Here is a 23,512-nt window from a genome sequence, read left to right on the forward strand (position 1 = left end):
ACAGTGTTAATAAGATATCATCAGCATATAGGTTGACTTTGAAGTTATGACCACTCAGATTGATACAGATCGATCAGACCCCTTGACTTTTTCCACATTTTATTACAGCCTTATTCTAATATGGATTTTATTTAAATCCTCACCAATCTACATACAATACCGCATAATGGCAAAGCAAAAACAGGTTTGACGTTTTTGCAAATTTATACAAAATAAAAAACAGACATATCACATTTACATAAGTATTCAGACCCTTTACTCAGTACTTTGTTGAAGCACCTTTGGCAGCAATTACAACCTCGAGTCTTCTTGGATATGACGCTACAACCTTGGGACACCTGTATTTGGGGAGTTTCTCCCATTCTTCTCTGCAGATCCTCTCAAATTCTGTCAGGTTCGATGGGGAGCCCGGGCTCTGGCTGGGTCACAAAAGGACATTCAGAGACTAGTCACAAAGCCACTCCTGCGTTGTCTTGGCTGTGTGCTTAGGGTTGTTGTCCTGTTGGAAGGTGAACCTTCGCCCCAGTCTGAGGTCCGGAGCACTATGGAGCAGGTTTTCATCAAGGATCTTTCTGTACTTTGCTCCGTTCATCTTTCCCTCGATCCTGACTAGTCTCCCAGTTAGGTCTGTGGCGGTCACGAAATTACGTCAGCCGGTGATTGTCAAGCAAATAACTGTCGGTCTCACGGTAATTGACCGTTAATTAACATAAACACATTTAGCCAGGAGATGCTAAATGTGTTTATGTTAATTAACGGTCAATTACACAGCCTACAAGCCACTGATGCTGACATTTGAAACATCTACATTTTAAAAGTCTAATAAATCCATGTAATATAGCCTACACCTTCACAATAAATCCATTATTTATTTTAAACAGGTCTAAAGAAGCATGATATGATGAAAATGTAGTCTATTTCAGAAGATCAGAATAGCATAGTTGTGTTAGGTTCTGCTTTGTTAGGTTCTGCTTTGGCTATGCCAAATGGCTGTGAGCTACACTAGTTCATTGAACAGACAAGATTTGCTTAGAATTACGTGGCATTATTTTATAGTATGAAGAATACAATTGAACAAAGCTAAATAAAATAAAGGATATTTTCTCCAAACGATTTGAGCGAGTGCGCACATGCGGCTATTCAGTGTTGAGCGGTTAACAAAGAAATAGGTACTCCTATATGCTTAATTTTGTCACGCTCGTCTTCCTCCTCTTCTGAGGAGGAGTAGATGGACGGATCGGAGGACCAATATGCAGCATGGTAAGTGTTCATCTTGAATTTATTTGGAAAAGAGAACACTGAACGAACTAACAAAAATAACAAACAACAAACGTGAAGCTATATAAGAAAATGTGCTGACACAAGCAACTAACATAGACAATCACCCACAACCCACAATGACAAAACAGGCTACCTAAATATGGTTCCCAATCAGAGACAACGACTAACACCTGCCTCTGATTGAGAACCATATCAGGCCAAACACAGAAACAGACAAACTAGACATACAACATAGAATGCCCACTCAGATCACACCCTGACCAAACAAAACATACAAAGCAAACTATTTAGGGCGTGACAGTACCCCCCCCCCCCCCTCCCCCAAGGTGCGGACTCCGGCCGCAAGACCTGAACCTATAGGGGAGGGTCTGGTGGGCATCTGTCCGCGGTGGCGGCTCTTAGCCCTGAACGTGGACCCCACTCCACATAGTCTTAGTCCACTTTAGTAGCGTCCTTTGAGCGGCGACCCTCGCCGCGACCTAGGACTGGCCAACCCTACTAAAGGGCCCCACTGGACTGAGGGCGGCTCCGGACTGAGGGCGACTGGACAGAGGGCCGACTGGACAGAGGGCGACTGGACAGAGGGCGACTGGACATGGGCGACTGGACAGACGGGCGACTGGACAGACGGGCGACTGGACAGACGGGGCGCTGGACAGACGGCGCGACTGGACAGACTGGCGACTGGACAGACGGGCGACTGGACAGTACGGGCGACTGGAGAGACGGGCGACTGGACAGACGGGCGACTGGGACGGGCGACTGACAGACGGCGACTGGACAGACGGGCGACTGGAAGACGGCGACTGGACGGACGGGCGACTGGACAGACGGGCGAACTGACAGACGGCGACTGACAGAGGGCGACTGGCAAGACGGGCGACTGGAGACGGGCGACTGGGACAGACGGGACGAGGCGCGACTGGACAGACGGGCGGCACCTGGACGACTGGCGCCACTGGACAGACGGCGGCACTGGACAGACGGAGGCTCAGGCGCGCTGGACAGACGGCGGCGCTGACAGCGCGGCACTGGACAGCGGGCGGCAACTGACAAGACGGGCGGCACTGGACAGACGGGCGCCTCAGGCGGGTGATAGACGCGCCTCAGCGGCGTGGATAGACGGGCGCCTCAGCGGCGCTGGGACGACGGCGGCACGGACAGACGGGCGCACTGGACAGACGAGCGACTGGACAGACGCGGATGGACAAGACGGCCGACTGGACAGACAGGCGACTCTGGACAGCGGCGCTGGACAGACGGGCGACTTTCAGGCCGGCGCTGGACAGACGCGATCATGCGCGCTGGACAGACGGGCGACTCAGGCGGCGCTGGACAGACGGGCGACTCAGGCGGCGCTGGACAGACGGGCGACTCAGGCGGCGCTGGACAGACGGGCGACTCAGGCGGCGCTGGACAGAGAGGCGGCGCTGGACAGACGGGCGGCGCTGGACAGACGGGCGGCTCAGGCGGCGCTGGACAACTCTTCTTAAGTCTTAAATTCCACTATTAAAACATGTTTTACTTTGTAACATTTATTTCCTTTTAGCTGTGGATTAACTTATTATCCAACCTCTGCAGGTTACTTTAAAGGCTTCCCACACCATTTGGACAGAGGGGACAGAGTTCAGATTAGTGGTGATGAATTCAGACATTTTCTCCCTCATTGTTGACAAATTCCTCATCTGTCAATAGATAGTTGTTGAGTCTCCACTGTTTAGTTCTGCTTGTGTTGACAGGTGGGGAGAAAATGACTGACAGGGGGGCGTGGTCTGAAATGATAATGCTATGAATCTGAGAGTCAATCACATTCTCCATTAGAGATTTTGATAAGGAGGTTGTCTATTCGTGAATACGAATTATGGAACTTGGAACAAAAAGTATATTCACGAGACTGGGGGTTGACTAACCGTCATACATCAGTCAATGTCAATGAACTCTACTGTTCTTTGAAAGCAGCTGATAAGGCTCCATCTGCTGGAAGGGGACGACTAGAGAGGTCTACTCTAGGATCATTGACCAGGTTAAAGTCTCCTCCCAATAGAATGGGGTCCCCAGCAAGCGGTGATCCAACATAGCTTGTGCTGAATTAGGAGTATACATTTTTACAAGAGTACGTGTTTCATTTTGTAAAAAAGCCTGACAATACAAGATTAGAGATTCTTTAAGCTACTAAGATACTGACACGCCTGGCTGCTCCATTAACTGGTGCTGAAAATACTTTAAAGATGAATTCTCATTAAAAATGTGTGTTTCTTGTAACATGACCACATCACAGGCTAGGGATTTCAAATGGGAAAGTATTGGACTTTATTCAAAATCCCATTCACGTTCAATGAAATCAGATTTATATAGTATTAGATTCCATTTGTGACAATGTGTATAATATCAGCCTTAGCGTAACCATCATAGTAAAGAGAGAAAGGACTCGGTATCAATGTACTATTGTTTGTATTCTGTACCAGTAGGGAGGGAATGTGGAGGGAACACACATGACAAACAAACATAAAAGGATGTCACGAAGCAAATAGAAAACACGAAACAAAAGTTAGATCGATGCTCTATCCAGCTCTTATTCGTGAAAGAACAGGTGTATGCGCTGCTATCCACCATAGCCAGACCTCTTATTAGGTGGATTTGTTTCACCCTCACTGTGCTCTAGGTGGGCAGGGTAACCCCCAGACCAATGCATTGTTCGAGACTGCATGGCAACCGTGCGCAAACGAGAGTCAAAACGAACCCACCAGTTTCAAGTCTACACCAAAACACTATTTGCACAAATTTGTCTCCGGTATTGCATAATGTATTGGMCTGGTAAGCTGGCTATAGCCATATTTTAGAGTGCCATTAAACGCATTTATAGCCCTTTTTCTGTATATATTTTACCAACACTCGGTCAATACAAGGGGAGAAAAGTGACAATCTCAACAAAAACATTCGAGACTAGTGCAGTCCTTCATCGCCTCATTAACTTGCCCGAGTTATTTTTAAAAATGTCAGGGAGCTGTAAATTCAAGTCATTGACCGCATCTTCTGCGCTACTGTAGATACTGTATGTTTCTTCCCATCTATGGTGACGATGTGCCTGGCTGCATACAGTAGGGGTGTGTGTCCTGAAGTTTCTTCTTGATGTTGGCTTACTCCACGCATTGTAGTTGAAGCTCCACTGGGAAATCATGGTACACATGGAACGGTCTCCCTCCCCAGATCAGCTTCTCCTTCTTGCCTGCAGCTCTCATGATGTTTTGTCAGTCACCCCACTGTAGCAGGCGTATGTAGTATGGACACGGTGGTTTGAGCGGGATCGGAAGCCTCTGATGTCTCTCCACCTCTGGTACTGGGTCAGTCTCTTTCATGTCCAGAATGTACCGGAGTATCTCATCCATCCATCTCATCTCATCCAGCAGGCTCATCTGAACCAGGTTATTCCTCCTTCCACGCGATTCCAGGTCGATCACCTTAGTATTCAGGTGGTCCCGGTCTTTAAGTTGTTTTAGGTCTTCTCCGTCAACAGAGTCTCTTCCTTGCTTACTCTGTTCAGCACGGCCTTGGTGTCTTTTTAAGTTCTTTAGACTCGTCGAGTCCATCAAACATCTGCTAGAATGATATCTTAAGTTTGGTGACCTCCTCAGTCAGGTGCCGTGCCCAGCACGACATCTCCTCCTCGGTCATAAATTGTTCGGTAGGACACCAATCTGTATATCGTTTCTTTGCCGTTTGCCCGGTCTGCTGTTGGACTCCTCTACCAGTCATTCGTCAAACTGTGTACAAAGCACAGTTTACAAAATAGAAGAGGGCTTTTAAGGGTGTTAAAGAAGCTATATTTTGCTGAATTTCAACATCTGGAATGGGAAAGAAACTAGCATGCCATTCCGTGGTATCTTGTAATCCTGACTAGACATATTTTGTAACAACGTGATGTTGCCCTTCAAATGGATAACTTGAAATAACAACTTAAATAAACAAAATACAGTTTTTATTAGCTTAGTGGTTATAAGTATTTAGGCATATCATGTGAAATAGGCCTTGTGAAATATTTGTCAAAAGCGCTAGAGATACTGTTGCATGTAGGTCTAGATTATTTATGGATTGATCATATAAAAATGTCAAAAACATTATTTCAACTCCAATTCAAATTGCATGTGGCGCAGGAATCACTGACTCGCTGCATTTTTCTATTATCAAGACACCTGCTGTTACCTCTTAAATGGTTAGGACAGCTCATGAGGTCTTCTAAATATCTGTCAACTAAGTGTGACTCTTATGACTAAAGACAGTTCATGCATAGCTTTTACTTTTACCCATAACAGTAGGAGTAAAATGTCTCTATTCTCAGCAATTTTCTACTCTGAGACACTATGTGTAAACGGGCCCTGGTTCCCCCAGTCCATGTAATCTTATTCATTGAGATGTAAAATGCATAACTGTTCCTAAAATCAGCACTCCTACCCTGAGACACTTGATATATATACGCCACCAGGTGCACATCTATCAAATTGGCATCATCTTGAAAATAAATAGGAAATACAAATTCTACTAGCATTAATAATGACACAGTGCTAGTGATGGTTTAAAAGTAAATATCACTGCTGCTCTAGGATGAATCAAAAACGGATTCTTTGAGTTTGGTTGTTTGGACTGAAGCATGTGATTGTTTCGACAGCTGCAGGTCTCAGTCAAAGCAAGCAACTGCATTAATTAAATGTTGCAAACTGTTATTCGTTTCCATTGAATGCTTTGACTGATGCAGCTCTCAGTCTCCAGGTGTACCCAGATAGTCACCAGCTCCAGGGGTCAAGACTAAAGCCCTTTCTCAAGTCCTCTTTGTCTCCTTCTCAAAACCAATTGAAGAAGAAGATCCAAGGGGAGGGAACCTTGGACTTTCTCATCCAATACAGTTGAGTAGGTGAGGAGATCGGATGTGAGGAATCAAAGATAGACAAATTGGCATACAGCCTAGAGTTGTCTTGTGTTCCCCAGCCCTGCTCTCCTTCTCCCTGGGTCTCACCTCCAGCTCCCTGAGCCTCTCTAGGAGCTCCCTGCTGCTCGCCGGCTCCTCCAGGTATGGCTCCACATCGCCCTCTTCTGACTCAAAGGCCTCATCACAATCTCTCAGCTCTGTCTCCTCAGACTCCATTACTACCTGCAGTGCAGAAAGGACGTTCAGGGACACGGTTAGTAACAGTGCAGGGTTAAGTTGCCCCTAGAAGCTGATCTTGGGTCAGTTTTGCATCCGGCTAAGAATTAAGGTTAGGATTGGGAGAGGGGTCCTGAACCTAGGGGAAAATTCACCCTGAAGCTTAGAGAGAGGTTGGGGACACAGTTACCATAGTAATACAGAAGCCGGGTAATAATGTCATTGCACACAATAACAACATCAATATTTCATGGGGATTTGTCATGGTTTCACACTCTTTCCAGGGTGATAATTAAAATAAGCTTTTATATTTTCACCTACATTTCACCTTTCCACCCACTCTGATTTTGGTGAMGGAGACTGTTTTCAGTAGTGATAGTGACAATGAAAACTGGATTAATTGAGATTTAAATAAATGCTGTACCTGAATAAAAAGCTGTACATATACATTTTTAACACCCCTGATCACACGTGCATGACAATCACATTAATGAAGCAGGGGATGATTCTCTAGATATAGTTTCATTTGATCACCAGGTCACCATGGCTGGGCCAGAGGCGGTGAGACAGAAGCTCTGTGGTTTATAAAAACTTGCCAGACTCACTTTCCATCCAAGGTTTCAGAGTCCTTTATCAAACCATCAATCACGATCATGTGAAGGTGAGGTCTCGTGATTTATTAGGAAAATAATAGAGTTATTCAGTAGAAAGAACATTTGAGTTTTAGTCTGAAATACATAATACCACTACATTTAGGCCCTACTTTGAGGTTTAAAAATGGAACAGTTGTGTCTTCACTCTTCTCCCCAGCTCCCCAGTTTTGTGCTTTTTTGGGAAGGGCTGCCACCTCAGGCCATAAACCAACCAACCAGTCTATTGTATCCAGAGGATGGGCGGTAGACAGGGCCAGTAAATTAAAGCACAGTCGCCTCTATTCTAACCCCTTTCTCTGCCCATCCAAAACAACCTATTGACCCCTTTCAAGACGGCCAGAGGTATCTGAAGCGTGGACTACGTGGGGCAAACTGCAGTCTTCTCGCCTGTATGGGATTCCACAGAGTTTTAAATGGCTGATTTACATATATAATATGTTATAAAAAGGAATACAAAGATTAATAATGATGGAGGACACAGCAGACATAAAACAAGTATGGGGTGACAGAGAAGTAAAGAGAAACTCTCTCAGGTGAAGAATACATGAGGTACCGCTTAGAAGCACACTTCAGAGAGACTATTTTGGTCAGTTAAGGGAAAAAGTTAATCCTTTGCATAACTGCCAGTGTTGCGACAGTCTGCAGTAATTGTCAGTCTATGGTCCAATGCAGCTGATCAGAGCTGAGGTAACTGTCTTTGACCAGGGGATTCATTTAAGGAGGGATCAAAGTGAACATGAGGCTGTGTGCCAGAGTCTGATGCTGCACTATATAGGGCAGGGGTGGGCCATAATTTTGTCTCGAGGGCCACATCGGGATTTCAAAATTCTATGGAGGGCCGCACAGATTTTTTTTGTCAAAAACAATTTGCTGGCCAGAAAAAGGGCTTTTGAAAATATAGGAGATCCATTTTAATTTCTCCAAATTTTGTAACTACTTTTAGATTTTCTAGTGTGCCCTGGAGTGTTTTTTAACCCAAAATAATAATCCCCCCTTCAAATACGGGTTTTGCTGTGGTCAAACCCGTGGACCGTAGTTTGCCAACCCCTAATATAGGGAGTAGGGTGCCATTTGGGACGCACACAGAGAGGCCAAAGAGTAGGCCAGACAGAGAGCACTCTCAGGGACATGTGATGGGTGCCACATGCCGGCTTGGATCAATACACTGCCGCCGCTGCAGCCTCTCCTCTCCCATGTATCCCTCTTTCTGAGAATCCAAAATAAACAGGGCAGTTGTATAATCAGACTTGCGTAGGTAGGGGCTAATTTTCGCAAAGTCACATGAAAGGTAAAAGGGAACATTGACATTTTGAGTGTTCCTTCACCTTTTCCTATCGGTCTTCAGATCAGTGCTCTTTTCCCTTCTATTTCGTGATGACGTCTGTCTGTTGACGTGATAGAGCTTAGGGGTTGGGTTTTGATTCAGCTAAGAATTCAAATAGTGGTTAAAAAATTACTAAAATAGACTCAGGTGAAATAGACTGAGTAGAATAGACAAATAGACTCATGGTGATGAATGTGTGTGTGTGTGTGTGTGTGTGTGTGTGTGTGTGTGTGTGTGTAGGAGGGGGTACCCACCTGTCAGGCTGGCTCTACAATGTGCAGAAAGGACAAAGTTTAGTTATGATGCCCTTCAGGCCCGCTCCACAATTTACCTGAGAAACACATAAAAAAGGACAAAACTTTAGTCTCACGGTCTCCCCCGAGTTAACTATTTAGTTTAACATACATCTTCCGTGAAAAAAAACACACCAAAAAACAACATTGTAATCCCCCCAAATATAATGCTAAACATTCTTTCACTACTTTCGCAGCCATCCTCTTTAAGCATTTGCCATAGCATGTGGCACTTAGATGTGACACAAGACAAACCAAAAACAGCCAGTCCACTTCATTGACATTTACAGGACCCTATCCAAATAAACCTGCAAAACATTCTCTATCCAACCCTACAGATAAACAACTGCATCCAAACTACAAAGACAAGACACTATGTGACATTAAGTTCACTTAACTGACCCTCCCGTTATGCTAGCCCTGTCTGGCATTTCCAAATCACCAGATATAAAGTGCTACATCTTCAACCATTTTGTCCACCTTTTCAAATAAAAACCTTATAGCAATAAAGCTCATGTCCATTCCCCACTATGGGATTTGTAATGAGTTCATATGAGTTAACAGATACGGTCATGAACTGATAGTACCTCAGATGGTAAACCAGGACACTACAATGCATTGTTTCTCATTAGCTCAAACCCTGCACCTAACTCAAAGCTCAGGGTTTGCGATATACCTGCAGAGCTGAATTCCAAGTGGTTAGTCTACTAATGGTTATGTGGGGGTGGTAAGTTTAGAGATGGTTGTGGTTTGAGATCTGATTGGGAGCGGATCGGATGTTTAGGCGTCGGCCTGATGGAATGCACAGCCTTTGAGAGGAATTTGTTGACATAAAACAGCCAAATATGGAAGCTTATATTACCTATTGAGAGCGAAAAGCTGATTCATCACTAGAGTGAAAGCTGATAGATCAGAGTGAAAAGTGAGAAACGAAGGAAGACTAAAAAAACAACAAACTCTGCAGTGAAAGATTCTTGGCAGGCATTTTCTTCCTCTCCCTCTCTCCACACCCTGTTCCTCTCACCGTCCGTCCCATGTCACTTCTGACAGGCAGTTCCCCATCTCATCCTTCCCTGGACTCCCTTGGACCCCTTCAGGTGCCAATGTTTACAATTAAATAAGCATTTGAGAGCATCTGCCCTATCCTCCCAGGGTTCCCCTCTCTAGAAAGCACAGACAGGCAGGGCTGGCGCTGCCAGGTGGGATGTGTTTTCACACCACCAAACAGGTGCTTCAGAAGAGCCCCTTAAAACCTGTCTCAGTCTTGACATCAGCTGCTGCCTCCCAGACATTACTGTTAACCCCCCCACCACCCATGTTAGGGGAATGCCTTCTGTTCAGGGCACAGGGAAAGAGAAAGTTAAAAAAAAGATTGTGGTGGACATGGTGTTGTTTTATCAGCCCTGTCTCCCTTCAAACCTAACAAAGATAATCCACCACACACACAAAAAATAGACACCGCAAAGATGCTTATATCATAATTGAATAATACTGATCTATCTATGCAGCAGAATGTTAGGCTACATCTTTCAGTAGATAACCTAATAACAGTGCTCTCTCTACAGTGGGCCGTACGTATAACCTATCTAATCTCTGATCTACAAGGTAAACTCTACAGTGAATGGGGACCCGTCTTATGACTACAGACACTAATTGCTAGGGTTAAGCTATAGCCTCATGTGCCAGGTTTCGATGGTGAACAAGACAATATATGGGCTGAACCCAATACTGGGATCCCGTGAATCATTCCAATGATAAAATGCCCTGAGGAGTCAGCAGACAATGCATCAGAATGAGGACCAGACCTATGAGGCCTGACTTCACCAGCAGCCTCCGCAGCGTTGGGGCTAGAGAGACTAAAACCACTCTGTGTCACTGTGCACCTGGAGGCTGAGGAAGGGGGGTAGGCAGGCAGCAGGACATTATTTCAGCGTGAGTATCAGGGAGGGTAATTCCACTATTGTCTGCCAGGAGTGGGCATCAGAGATGGAGGCTCAGTGGGTTCGCAGGTTGGTTTTTCGGAGAGTGGGTATGTGGAGTCAACACACAAAAAGAAAGAGGCATAAAGAAAGATATACTGAACAAAAATATAAAAACGCAACATGCAACAATGTCAATGGTTTTGCTGAGTTACAGTTCATAAGGAAATCAATACATTTAAATAAATTCGGCCCTAATCTATGGATTTCACATGACTGGGCAGGGGCGCAGCCATGGGTGGACTTGGGAAGGCAGAAGCCCACCCACTTGTGAGTAAGGCCCAGCCAATCAGAATGAGTTTTCCCCACAAAAGTAYTTTATTAGAGACAGAAATACTCCTCAGCACCCAGCACCCCTTCAGACGATCCCGTAGGTGAAGAAGCCCGATGTGGAAGTCCTGGGCTGACGTGGTTACATGTGGTCTGCGGTTGTGAAACCGGTTGGACGTACCGTCAAATTCTCTAAAACGACGTCAGAGGCGTATTATGGTAGAGAAATTAATATTAAATGATCTAGCAACAGCTGGTATACATTCCTGCAGTCAACAAAACTTGAGACATCTGTGGCAATGTGTTGTGTGACAAAACTGCACATTTGAGAGTGGCCTTTTATTGTCCCCAGCACAAACTTCACCTGTGTAATGATAATGCTGTTTAATCAGCTTCTTGATATGCCACACCTKTCAGGTGGATGGATTATCTCGGCAAAGGAAAAATGCTCACTAACAGGGRTGTAAACAAATTTGTGAACAAAATACGCTTTTTAATGTGCATATTAACATTTTCTGGGATCTTTTATTTCAGCTCATAAAACAGKGGACCAACATTTTACGTTGCGTTTATATTTTGTTCATTATACAGTGCATTCAAAAAAAATTCAGACGCCTTGACTTTTTCCACATTGTTAAATTACAGCCTCATTTTAAAATTTATGAAATAGTTTTTTCCCCTCATCATTCTACACACAATACCCTTAAAACAGGTTGAAAAAAAWTKCTACAAACTTGGCTCACCTGTATTTAGGGAGTTTCTCCCATTCTTCTCTGCAGATCCTCTCAAGCTCTGTCAGGTTGGACGGGGAGTGTCGCTGCACAGCTATTTTCAGGTCTCTCCAGAGATGTTTGATTGGGTTCAAGTCTGGGCTCTGGCTGGGCCACTCAAGGACATTCAGAGACTTGTCCCAAAGCCACTCCTGTGTTGTCTTGGCTGTGTGCTTAGGGTCATTGTCCTGTTGGAAGGTGAACCTTCGTCCCCAGTCTGAGGTCCTGAGCACTATGGAGCAGGTTTTCATCAAGGATCTCTCTGTACTTTGCTCAGTTCATCTTTCCCTCGATCCTGACTAGTCTCCCAGTCCCTGCTGCTGCTGAAAAACATCCCTACGGCATGATGCTGCCAGGTTTCCTCAAGATGTGACGTTTGGCACTGAGGACAAAGAATTCAATCTTGGTTTCATCAGACCAGAGAATCTTGTTTCTCATGGTCCTAGAGTCTTTAGGTGCCTTTTGGCAAACTACAATCGGGTTCTTGGTCACTTCCCTGACCAAGGCCCTTCTCCTCCAATTGCTCAGTTTKGCCGGGCAGCCAGCTCTAGGAAGAATCTTGGTGGTTCCAAACTTCTTCCATTTAAGAATGATGGAGGCCACTGTGTTCTTGGGGACCATCAATGCTGCAGACATTTTTTGGTACCCTTCCCCACATCTGTGCCTTAACACAATCTTGTCTTGGCGCTATGGACAGGCGTGTGCTTTTCCAAATTATGTCCAATCAATTGAATTTACCACAGGTGGACTCCAATCAAGTTGTAGAAACATCTGAAGGATGATCAATGGAAACAGGATGCACCTGAGCTCAATTTCGAGTCTCATAGCAAGGGGTCTGAATGTCTAAACCTGTTTTCGCTTTGTCATTATGGGGTATTGTGTGTAGATTGATGACGATTTTAGAATATGGCTGTAACGTAACAAAATGTGGAAAAAGGGGTCTGAATACTTTCCGAATCAATTTGTAAGTCGCTCTGGATGAGAGCGTCTGCTAAATGACTTAAATGTAAAATGTAAATGAATGCACCGAATATACACAGAAATGACGACGGGGAGAAAAAGGTGTCATGACAGAATTGGAGGAGAGAAAGTGGTATAGCAGGAGAAAAGAAAAGGGGAGTAAGAAGAAAGAGATATACCAATATAGAGATGCAGACAGAGTTGTAAATTGTGGGGGTGGGGAGGTGGATTTGACTACCCCGTCTGAACGCAAATCAAAAAGAATTCTACCCTCGGGGGCATTTCTAAGCTCCTGCCAAGAGCCCCTACCCCCTCCTTCCACCCCCCCCCCCAACCCGCCTTGGGAGCTCTCCTTTCCCTAAAAGACTGGGTTAGGGTACGATCACAGAAACTAGAATATTAATCCACACTCCCATGCATGATGTCCCATTCCACTATAATTAGCACATCAAAACAACTCAAATATATGCAAACATTAATTAAGCGTGTTTCGGGTGGGTGGGAGGGGGAGTGATCGGAGCTGTGGTTTACAGATTAAAATCAGGTGCTTATAGGGGTTAAGAATAGAGCAGATTAAACAATCAATCAGTCAAACAATAACATATTTGATCCAAGGGCCCTTTGAACATGGCAGGATAAGAATTCTGCACGTTCTCCAAAACAAGCCACCATCTGCTGAAATGAATTGGTCATGACAGAGGGAGAAACTCCTGGAAAGGGCATAGAAGAACTAGAGTCCGAACTGTACAGCTACAGGGAAAAAWGTTATCCAAGCGTTTTAAGAAAACCCTATCCATTACTAGTGCAATAAAAGAGCTGTGTCTGTTTGCTGTAAGTCACAGGGTGAACTGCAAAGTTTGGAAAACACTAAATCCTTCCCATCTTTAAACTAAAAACAGAGGCCAACATTAACAAAGAATTACAATCTTATCAAAGAACCCTCAGACATCACTCATCAACCCCCTCTCTTTCATCTTTGCCAACTCTGATGGGCACAAGGACAGACAACCCCCACATCCATGTTTCTCTGTTTTTTTGCCCTCCCGCTGTCACGCTCGCTATCCTCAAACTCCCTGTCATAAATCGACCAAGGCGCAGCGTGCATGTAGTTCCACATCTTTTAATTAAAATGAAACCGAAACAATCAAAAAACAAACAGGTAAATCGCAAAGAACGTGACGCAACCGAGGTGCACACAAAACACACCCAGAAAATAATTACCCACAAAACACAGGTGGGAAAAGGCTACCTAAGTATGGTTCTCAATCAGAAACAATGATAGACAGCTGCCTCTGATTGAGAACCACACCCGGCCAAACACATAGAAATAGAAAACATAGACCAAAAACATAGATTGCCCACCCCAACTCACGCCCTGACCAAACCAAAATAGAGACATAAAAAAGGAACTAAGGTCAGGGCGTGACACCCGCATCACTTTATACACAGATCTCAGCTAAACATAGAATCACATGGTTTATTCATCTCTCTGTGACCGCCGGTAACTTCATAAAAAAGTTGACTACAAATACAAAGTTGCCAATGTCTTTGCAATTGATGCAAACAAGTGATGTATGAAAACCAAGATGACTGCATTCAAATATAAACAGTAGGCTATAGGCCTATTTCAACCATATTGAAATACATTACAGGGCCAGTGTCTAAAGCTCCCCCATCTTGATCAACTTTACCTCAAAAACTCCTCAGAGTTTGAGCTCCTGAGAGTTACAGCCTCTGTCTGACTGAGTCAGTGCTGTGACATTGCAGTAGTCAGCAAATTCACCCAACCGAGCGTAGCGGAGCAGAACAAAACATAGGCCGGGGCAGCTGAGGAGCTATAAAAACCAGACCCCGTTGGTCATTAATGAGACATAACCTCAAATACCTCAGACTAGCTTATCAACAGAAACAGCATCTGTCTGTACTTTAGTGGAGGACCCACTGTGTCCTCACTTCACCAAGAGATATTTTAGAGGCTTTGTGAGAGTGTTGTAAAAACGAAAAACTCATTCAAGGTTTTTAGGCTCTTTTGAGCCCTTCTGTCTCTGTGAAGGTTGGTTGGCTGTTTTTTGAGGCACATGACAAAGTTAGCTGTATCAAACTCTGCTGACAAGATGAGTTACAGACGTGTCCTCAAAGTTATGGGCATGTCATCAAAGTCACGGTCACGGTGAGATGTCTAGCTCTTTGAACATCCCCAACTGCATGGCATACATACCCAACACTGGCCAGCCATCTGGCATGAATACCGCATGCTTAGAGGACTCCTGAAAAGGGATACAATACTGTGGACTGGGTCTCACATTTGAGGAGACCAACAAATCAATATAGTGTATGTTCCAACTGGCACCCTTGTATTCACTTTATAGTGCACTACTTTTGAACAGAGCCCATTGTGCCATTTGGAACACACACTTGGCCTTTRTTCTTTGTAAAAGAACAGCAAGCACTAACTAGTCCAGCTATTAAAACAATTTAGCACTCAATACCTAGTGAGAATTGAGAAGTCAAAGTTGAGTTGAGGCACACACAAACACACATGCACTCAAACACCACCCTCATTGCTAAGCCTTATGTCAACACACCAGTGTATCAATTCCCCAGGGCTTATTACAGTTTAGCAGTATGAAGGCCCACCCACAACACAACACTGGTTAAACAAACAATCCAGTGATTTTAACAAAGAGAAATACACATACGGAAAGATCATGATAGAGCTTGGTATAGGGTCATGGCGTGGGGGTGATATTGGTATAGGGTCATGGCGTGGGGGTGATATTGGTATAGGGTCATGGCGTGGGGGTGATATTGGTATAGGGTCATGGCGTCGGGGTGATATTGGGTATGGGTCATGCGTCGGGGGTGATATTGGTATAGGGTCATGGCGTGGGGGTGATAATTGGTATAGGGGTCATGGCGCGGGGGTGATATTGGTATGGGACATGGCGTGGGGGTGATATTGGTTAAGGGTCATGGCGTCGGGGTGATATTGGTATATAGGGTCATGGCGTGGGGGTGATATTGGTATAGGGTCATGGCGCGGGGATGGTAATTGGGTAATGGGTCATGGCGTGGGGGTGATATTGGTATAGGCTCATGGCGTGGGGGTGATATTGGTATAGGGTCATGGCGTGGGGGTGATTATTGGTATAGGGGTCATGGCGCGGGGTGATATTGGTATATGTCATGGCGTGGGGGTGATATTGGTATAGGGTTCATGGACGGGGGTGGTATTGGTATAAGGGTCATGGCGCGGGGATGGTATTGGTATACGGGTCATGGCGTGGGGGTGATATTGGTAATAGGCTCATGGCGTGGGGGTGATATTGGTATCGGGTCATGGGGCGTGGGGGTGATATTGGTATATGGTCATGGCGTGGGGTGATATTGGTATAGGGTCATGGCGCAGGGGTGTAATTGGTATAGGGTCATGGCACGGGGGTGGTATTGGTATTGGGTCATGCAGGGGTGGTATTGGTATAGGGGTCATGGCACGGGGGTGGTATTGGTATAGGGGATCATGGCGCGGGGTGTTTGGTACTACGGGGCCATGGCGCGGGGGTGATATTGGTATAGGGCCATGGCGCGGGGGTGATATTGGTATAGGGTCATGGCGCGGGGGTGATATTGGTATAGGAGCCTCTTTTCGCTGTTTTGCCCATATTCCTCTAAGAACAGTCACGTCAGAGCTGCAATTGGCAATAATTGTAATGTGTGTAGTGTAGTATAAGAATGCCAAAGCCCATTCTACTCTATAAACAGTAGCTTTAAGCTTTGTTGAAACATCTTATACACATTATAATATCATGCTGCTGACTAAGTAGAACAGAAACATCAAATGAAGCCTGCAGTGCCCCCGTCCCAATGCCCCAAATATGGGTTACTCCCCCTGCGGGCATCTGGTTATGACTACGCCAAGTTGAGTATTTGGGGCTAGAAGCTTATCCATGCCAACTGGTGACTCCCGGTCACGCACCCCTTTCCACAGCAGCCCAGCTGTTTCATCCTGCTCCCCCTCCCCCGTCATCATGTAGAGAGCTTCTGATCACCGCCCGCCACAACAAAACCCAGGCAAAAGCCTGCCAGCCAGGGGATTAGCAGCCCGCTGACAAAATTAGACACAGAGAGAAAAAACAACCATACACACACACAGACACAGAGAGAAAGCATGTAAAAACATTAACCTAAATGCTATTGCGTACACATGCAAACGTGTACACTGACACACACATTCTGCATGCAAAAATTCGCTACAACACACACGATCTAATAAACACATCCACATGCATACAGTCCACATACACAAATGTGCACAAAGAAGTACACATTATGCACAAAATAAGTAGGCCACCATCTTCTGAAAATACACAAAATAAATACTCACACACGATAAACAAAGCACACCAGCCCACGTCGACAGAGCTCCGCATTTACAGATCTCTGGCAAAAAATAGCATCCCTCCTTTCTTCCAGTTCATCTCCACTCTTCCCTGATCATCACCTCATAGGGAAAGCACCCTGTCACAGCATCCTGGACGTTCCAGAGCTCCTGTGTGGGGAATGTCTGGGATCAATATGGAATAAACCCTATGAACATACGGTAATGAGAAAATGTCCCAAGCACAGAGCGCCTCTGCCAGCCAGTCACTGCTCCTAGTCCCAGTGTCAGCTGGGCCAGCCTCGTGCTGCAGTTACAGCCTTTCTCCCCACCAAGAGAAGAGGCAGAGGAGGAGGTAAAGAAGGGATGTGTGTCGTCTCTAGAACTCTCTCTATCTGAGGCTCAGTGCTGAGACGTCAGGGCCATCCTAGTGCAGCAGTAGCWGTGGTAGCAGCAGCAACGCTGGCATATTGTGTGTGTCTGCAGTAGCGACTGTCATTGTTCCAGAGGCCGAGCAGAGAGAGAGTGAGAGAGAGAGAGAGAGCGCACTAGCCAGAGCTAAAGCACATAAGAGCATGTACTGTAATAGACAGAGGAAGGGGTAGAGCGAGTGAAAGAGAGTTAAGCCCTCCTCCACTCAGACAAACCCAGGCTACTACACTACAACAGCTGTGGACGAGCCCACGTGCGCTCCACCTCCTCCTCTCCTTGTGCCCAGAATTAACTCTGTAGTTGCTAGCTGGCTGAGAAGGAGCAGAGGAGCGAGGGATGAGCGAGGGAGGGAGGGGGATGTCATTGAAAGAAAAAAAGGGGATATTGTTTCCAAAAGGGAACTGTGTTAGCCTATAGACAAAGCCTGGGGAGGGGAGCGTACAGTACATCCGCTCAGCTCCACAGACATTTGAGCTGTACGTGAGGGGGGACAGGGAGCTGTCAGCTAAGAGGATTTCCAGCCCCTGAAAACGAGTCTGCAGTCAAAAAAGTCACACAATGAAATTAATGGGGAAGTAGAGCACTCCTAACTGAGAATCGATAATGTCAAATGTTTCGTTTTTATCTGTCAGGAATAAGAGGAATTATAAAACTGATGGGGTGGGGCGTGGAGGTTTCCTACACTACGATTGTAGATTAAACTACGTCTTTCATCTATTGAGTAACCGCCAGACTCTTTTTTATTTGAGATCTATTAAAATATGAAATATGTTCACGGAATCTAATGCTATCAATGACCTTATAGATGAATAACTAAAGGGGTGAAAGGTGAATGTGTTTTATGAGAGCTGCCGGCAGCAGAGTGTTTTTCCATGCACCATACGTGGAGGGTGCAGCGATGGAATTAGACTGATGTAGAGACATGTGTCGTCACACCAAGACAGGTGGCTACAACCTGCCACCATCTTTACCCTAATAAGTGTGTGTGTGTGTGTGTGTGTGTGTGTGTGTGTGTGTGTGTGTGTGTGTGTGTGTGTGTGTCTCCGACTGACACTATAACCTAATTACAGCTCTGGAATGCTGGGTATTCATTGGTACTCTGTGGTCCTGACTCCTGGGCCCACCCTGCTGCTGTCACACCCACCCATCCACCCACCACAAGACTGCCCTTCCTCCTCCCAAGGAACAATGACATACTATGTAAAATAGGGAATTGACATCTATACTATAGTACTCACAATGTTTGGAATCTACCTTTCACTTAAACTGACATACCACACTTACATACGCTCTCCTATAAAGATTACATTTCCTGTAAAGACAATTTATTCTACTGTGACCCTCTTTTGGTCCTGTTGTCAGACAGCGTAGTGGGTTGGAATCTTGGCATTGATTCACAGTCCATGAGGTACACTACCGTTCAAAAGTTTGGGGTCACTTAGAAATGTCTTTGTTTGAAAGAAAAGCAAGTGTTTCCCCATTAAAATAACATCAAATTGATCAGAAATACAGTGTAGACAGTGTTAATGTTGAGGCRTATGTTTCTCAAACTAGACACTCTAATGTACTTGTCCCTCTTGCTCAGTTGTGCACCGGGGCCTCCCACTCTTTCTATTCTGGTTAGAGACAGTTTGCGCTGTTCTGTGAAGGGAGTAGTGCACAGCGTTGTATGAGATCTTCAGTTTGTTGSCAATTTTTCACCGGGAATAGCCTTCATTTCTCAGAACAAGTATAGACCGACAAGTTTCAGAAGAAAGGTCTTTGTTTCTGGCAATTTTGGGCCTGTAATTGAACCCACAAATACTGATGCTCCAGATACTCAGCTAGTCTAAAGAAGGCGAGTTTTATTGCTTCTTTAATCAGCACCACAGTTTTCAGCTGTGCTAACATAATTAGAAAATGTTTTTCTAATGATCAATTAGCCTTTTAAAATGATAAACTTGGATTAGCAAACACAACGTGCCATTGGAACACAGGAGTGATGGTTGCTGATAATGGGCCTCTGTACGCCTATGTAGATATTCCTTTAAAAATCCTCCGTTTCCAGCTACAATAGTCATTTACAACATTAACAATGTCTACACTATTTCTGATTAATTTGATGTTATTTTATTGGAGAGAAAAAAAAAGCTTTTCTTTAAAAAAACAAGGACATTTCTAAGTGACCCCAAACTTTTGAATGGTAGTGTACGTTGAGATGAAAGAACAAGGAGAGAAAGTAAGATGTCTTAAGGGTCGTACAGATCTCACCGAATGTGGATCTCCCATTTGTCTTCCGATCGTTCAGTGCGCTGTATAAAATCGGTTCGCAATTGGTGTGTTCGAGCCCTTAGAGCCTGACCATTCTTAGATCACCCTCTATCCATTTCCTTCCCTATGGTGGAAAAGAGAATGGAATTCCGTATGAAACCTCCTCTGTGACCAAAGCACCTCTCGGGGTAAGGGAGAACTCATGTCTGGGGGGGGGGGGGGGGTGATAGTGGGGTCAGATGGGGAATGTTTTACTTTGAGGCTTTGTAGTTGAAAGAAGAAGCTCAGTAGATGTTTATAAACTCAAACATTCTCTGTTCTTGAAGAGTTAAAAAAATGCTTGTTTTGTCTCCCCTATACGGTTAGCGTGTGACTAGTGTTGTCCTCAAAAAGGTCCTCTTCATTACACACTGTTGACTGTGTATTGTGGTTCGTCTCTCACTACTCAAGGGGCAAATGGTAGACACACCACAGAGACTGTTTTAATACCCAACTGTCTGGCAGGGTCAACAAAGCTCTTGCATTAAAAACAAGACTTGAAAACCCCCTACACTACTCAGTCAAATGGCGTGCGTCATCAACATGGTACCCCAACATGGCTGGCTTTCTTCAAGGCCCCAAGGGAGGCAGTGAATAGCCTCTTATTGGAAAATACACATTTAGCCAAGCTAAAGGGTTCCTAGCCTGAGTGGCTAATTCAACTACGTGGCTCAGACGTATATTGTGCGTCCCAAATAGCACTCTATTCTCTTTCTAGTACACTACTTTTGGCATGGGCCATAGCGGTTTGGYCAAAAGTAGTACACTATATGGAATAGTGTGCCATTTGGGCCACATTCACGGTGTGGCTCTGGGTCTGACGCTAGTCACTGTAGCTGGCTCAATAAGCTCCATTACCCATACACTTGTTCCGACACACCCCCACTGAGTCACTACTGAAGCATTCAGTCACATGCCTCAAGACACGCTTTAAATCAGCTGCCATCTACTGGATTCCTAGAGCTCACCATGTACGAGCCATCCATCATGTAAATCTAGGCTACATCGACAAGTAGGTATGGTCAATAAAATATTTCTGCCTATAGCTAGGTTTCCGTCCAATTGGTGACAGATTTTCATGCGAAAATCCTAAAATCTGCATAAAAACATAATGCGCATTTTCCCACCAGAGATGTGTTTCCATCTAATTGACTTGTTGCAGATAAAGAAGGCTGTGCATGATGATGTAGTGCACATAAAATAACTTCTGGTTAAATTCCCATGTACTGAATAAGTACAAGTTAAATGGGTTTTTATTGCATTTTCAACTCTACTGATGATTTTGTCACAACAAATGTTGCTTTATATAGCAAATGTGCACATTCTGGTCTTAGCACGTGTGCTCTAGCCAACAGCTAGCAGATAGTGTGGTTAGGCTACTTACTACATGATGAGATTATTATGTATGAGAGCTAGAAAATGTTTATTTGTCAAATGGCAGCCAAGCATCGATTATCATGTCACCAGAATAAAACCATTAATATTTATTGGAAAGGAGCATCAAGCTCATCACCTTGCACTTTCACAACCATGTGAAGTTCATCATAACTTATTTAAACTGTAGCCTAATAAACTGCATGCTTTTCCGTGAAGTAGCGGGAGGATCACACACACACACACCATATCATCGCGTGACTCCAAGTTTACTTCTATACGTTATATCAATATTTGTGTATAAAAAGGGGTTTACACWGCCATTTCTCGCATAATGAATTTTACAGATACAAAAAGATCCCACCTTGTCTAGCGTATATTGTTTGTCGACATTTGGAAAGTTTACTGACGAATGTGCTGTTTCCATCAGGCCGGTCGTGACATTTCATCCCACGCAATTTACTTGCATAAAAAAAGTTGGATGGAAACCTAGTTTAGATCAGCAAATGTCCCCCAGAACAGGTGAATCATCAGTTTGAGAATGAACATCAGTAACAATAACACACAACTGTTATGGATAGAGATCTTTTTAGTGTAATAGGATGACAGTTCTGACGCTCCATGATCAGCAATCAATCAGCACCTATGGTTTGTGCATTACAGTAGGAAGAACTGCAATAATAAGACCTGTTCCTCATGTGGACCGACTCAGACAAACAAAAGACCTAACAACACAAAGCCAAAAACGACAAGCTCACTTCCCTTTTCACAACGGCTTCATACCAACAAAAACACACCCGTCAGCAAATTTTGTTTCATCATGTTTGTATAGTGCAAGCACACACTAAACATGTGCGTGTGTTTGTGTGATAAAACTGTGTGAAAAATGTAATCATCACACTTCCCTCATTCTACAGTATGGCTGGCTCTCTTCTGCATCCCCCCCCACTACTACTTCTGACCCCAGAAAAGTTTGTCTTTGCTTGGGGTGGGGTGGGGGGTGGGGGGGGTGATTTTCTCTGTCTCCCAGTCGAGGGGTGGGATTCCCCTGTATCACATCATCCCTGGGGGGTAATCAAGCCAAGTCATCTGATAAACAACACTGAGTCCCCACCCAAAGTGGTTAATGAAGAGAGAGTGAGATAGTGAGATTAAGCGGAAACGAGAGTAGGGTAGATGTCGAAGTAGCCTACAGAAAGTGAGTCAGAGCTAATCAAATAATATTAGATATATATCCTGGTGTAATGAAGCCACTCCAGGGACCAACAAGGACACAGACACTGGTGACAAAATCAATGAGGGTTTACAGCTCCCTTCTCAATTACGATAAAGAGATCTACTGTCTGAATTATACGTCAGCCCCCTCCCTGCATCGCACAGAGGAACCATACAGGGCGTTTTAATGAGTACGGTTAAATGCACAAAATAATACGATTATCATCAATAGTCAGATTAATATAGTTTGATTTAAACATTTACTTGCTTTGCAAGGAGAAGATTTTCCCTAATAATTCTGTTTAAAAAAAACACCACAACAACCATATTATTTGTGGGAAATAGTTTGGAAACAAAGTTTGCATGTGAAAACTATTTCTAGCTGCCCTCTTGGCCAAGTCTCACCTTGTAAAAGTAGTCTTCTGACCTCATGGGACTTCCTGGATAAATGATGTTACAAATATATACTGAACAAAAATATAAAACGCAACATGCAACAATTTCAAAGGTCTTACTGAGTTACAGTTCTTAAAGGAAATCAGTCAATTGAATAAATGCATTAGGCCATAATCTATGGATTTCACATGACTGGGCAAAGGCCCAGGCATAGGTGAGCCTGGGAAGGCATACGCCCACCCACTTGGGAGCCACTGGGGAGGCAGGCCCAGCAAATCAATTACATTTTTCCCCACAAATGGGCTTTATTACCGACAGAAATACTCCTCAGCACCCACTCAGATGATACCGCAGGTGAAGAAGCCCGATGTGGAGGTCCAGGGCTGGCATGGTTACACGGTTGTGATGCTGGTTGGACGTACTGCCAAAATCTCTAAAACGACATTGGAGGCGGCTTATCGTAGAGAAATTAACATCCAATTCTCTGGCAACAGCTCTGGACATTCCTGCAGTCAGCATGCCAATTGCACACTCCCTTTGACCCAAGTTAAACAATTTAAAGGCAATTCTACCAAATACTAATTGAGTGTATGTAAACTTCTGACCCACTGGGAATGTGATGAAATTAAAACTTAAATAAATCATTCTCTCTACTATTATTCTGACATTTCACATTCTTAAAATAAAGTGGTGATCCTAACTGACCTAAAACAGGGAATTGTTATTAGGATTAAATGTCAGGAATTGTGAAAAACTGAGTT

General features: G+C 44.5%; 1 protein-coding gene and 1 long non-coding RNA gene across 3 annotated transcripts in view; both read right to left on the reverse strand.

Annotated features, from left to right (window-relative positions):
* The window catches only part of LOC139027966 (uncharacterized), a 98,255-nt gene that overhangs the window by 63,151 nt on the left and 11,592 nt on the right, over nucleotides 1-23,512 (reverse strand). The window lies entirely within an intron of this gene.
* The window catches only part of LOC111965425 (nck-associated protein 5-like), a 125,380-nt gene that overhangs the window by 34,595 nt on the left and 67,273 nt on the right, over nucleotides 1-23,512 (reverse strand). Inside the window, exons 1-3 of one of the 2 annotated variants that reach the window (XM_023989638.2) lie at nucleotides 17,052-17,570; nucleotides 8,650-8,726; nucleotides 6,290-6,424 (exon numbers count right to left, since the gene is read on the reverse strand). In XM_023989638.2, the coding sequence (XP_023845406.1) occupies nucleotides 6,290-6,418 (129 nt within the window). In that variant the 5' untranslated portion in view covers nucleotides 6,419-6,424; nucleotides 8,650-8,726; nucleotides 17,052-17,570. Of the gene's footprint in view, nucleotides 1-6,289; nucleotides 6,425-8,649; nucleotides 8,727-17,051; nucleotides 17,571-23,512 lie in introns of those variants that run through there. The other variant, XM_023989635.2, reaches the window with a different exon arrangement.

The sequence above is a fragment of the Salvelinus sp. IW2-2015 genome, linkage group LG1, assembly GCF_002910315.2.
Source record: "Salvelinus sp. IW2-2015 linkage group LG1, ASM291031v2, whole genome shotgun sequence".
NCBI classification, from domain to species: Eukaryota; Metazoa; Chordata; class Actinopteri; order Salmoniformes; family Salmonidae; genus Salvelinus; species Salvelinus sp. IW2-2015.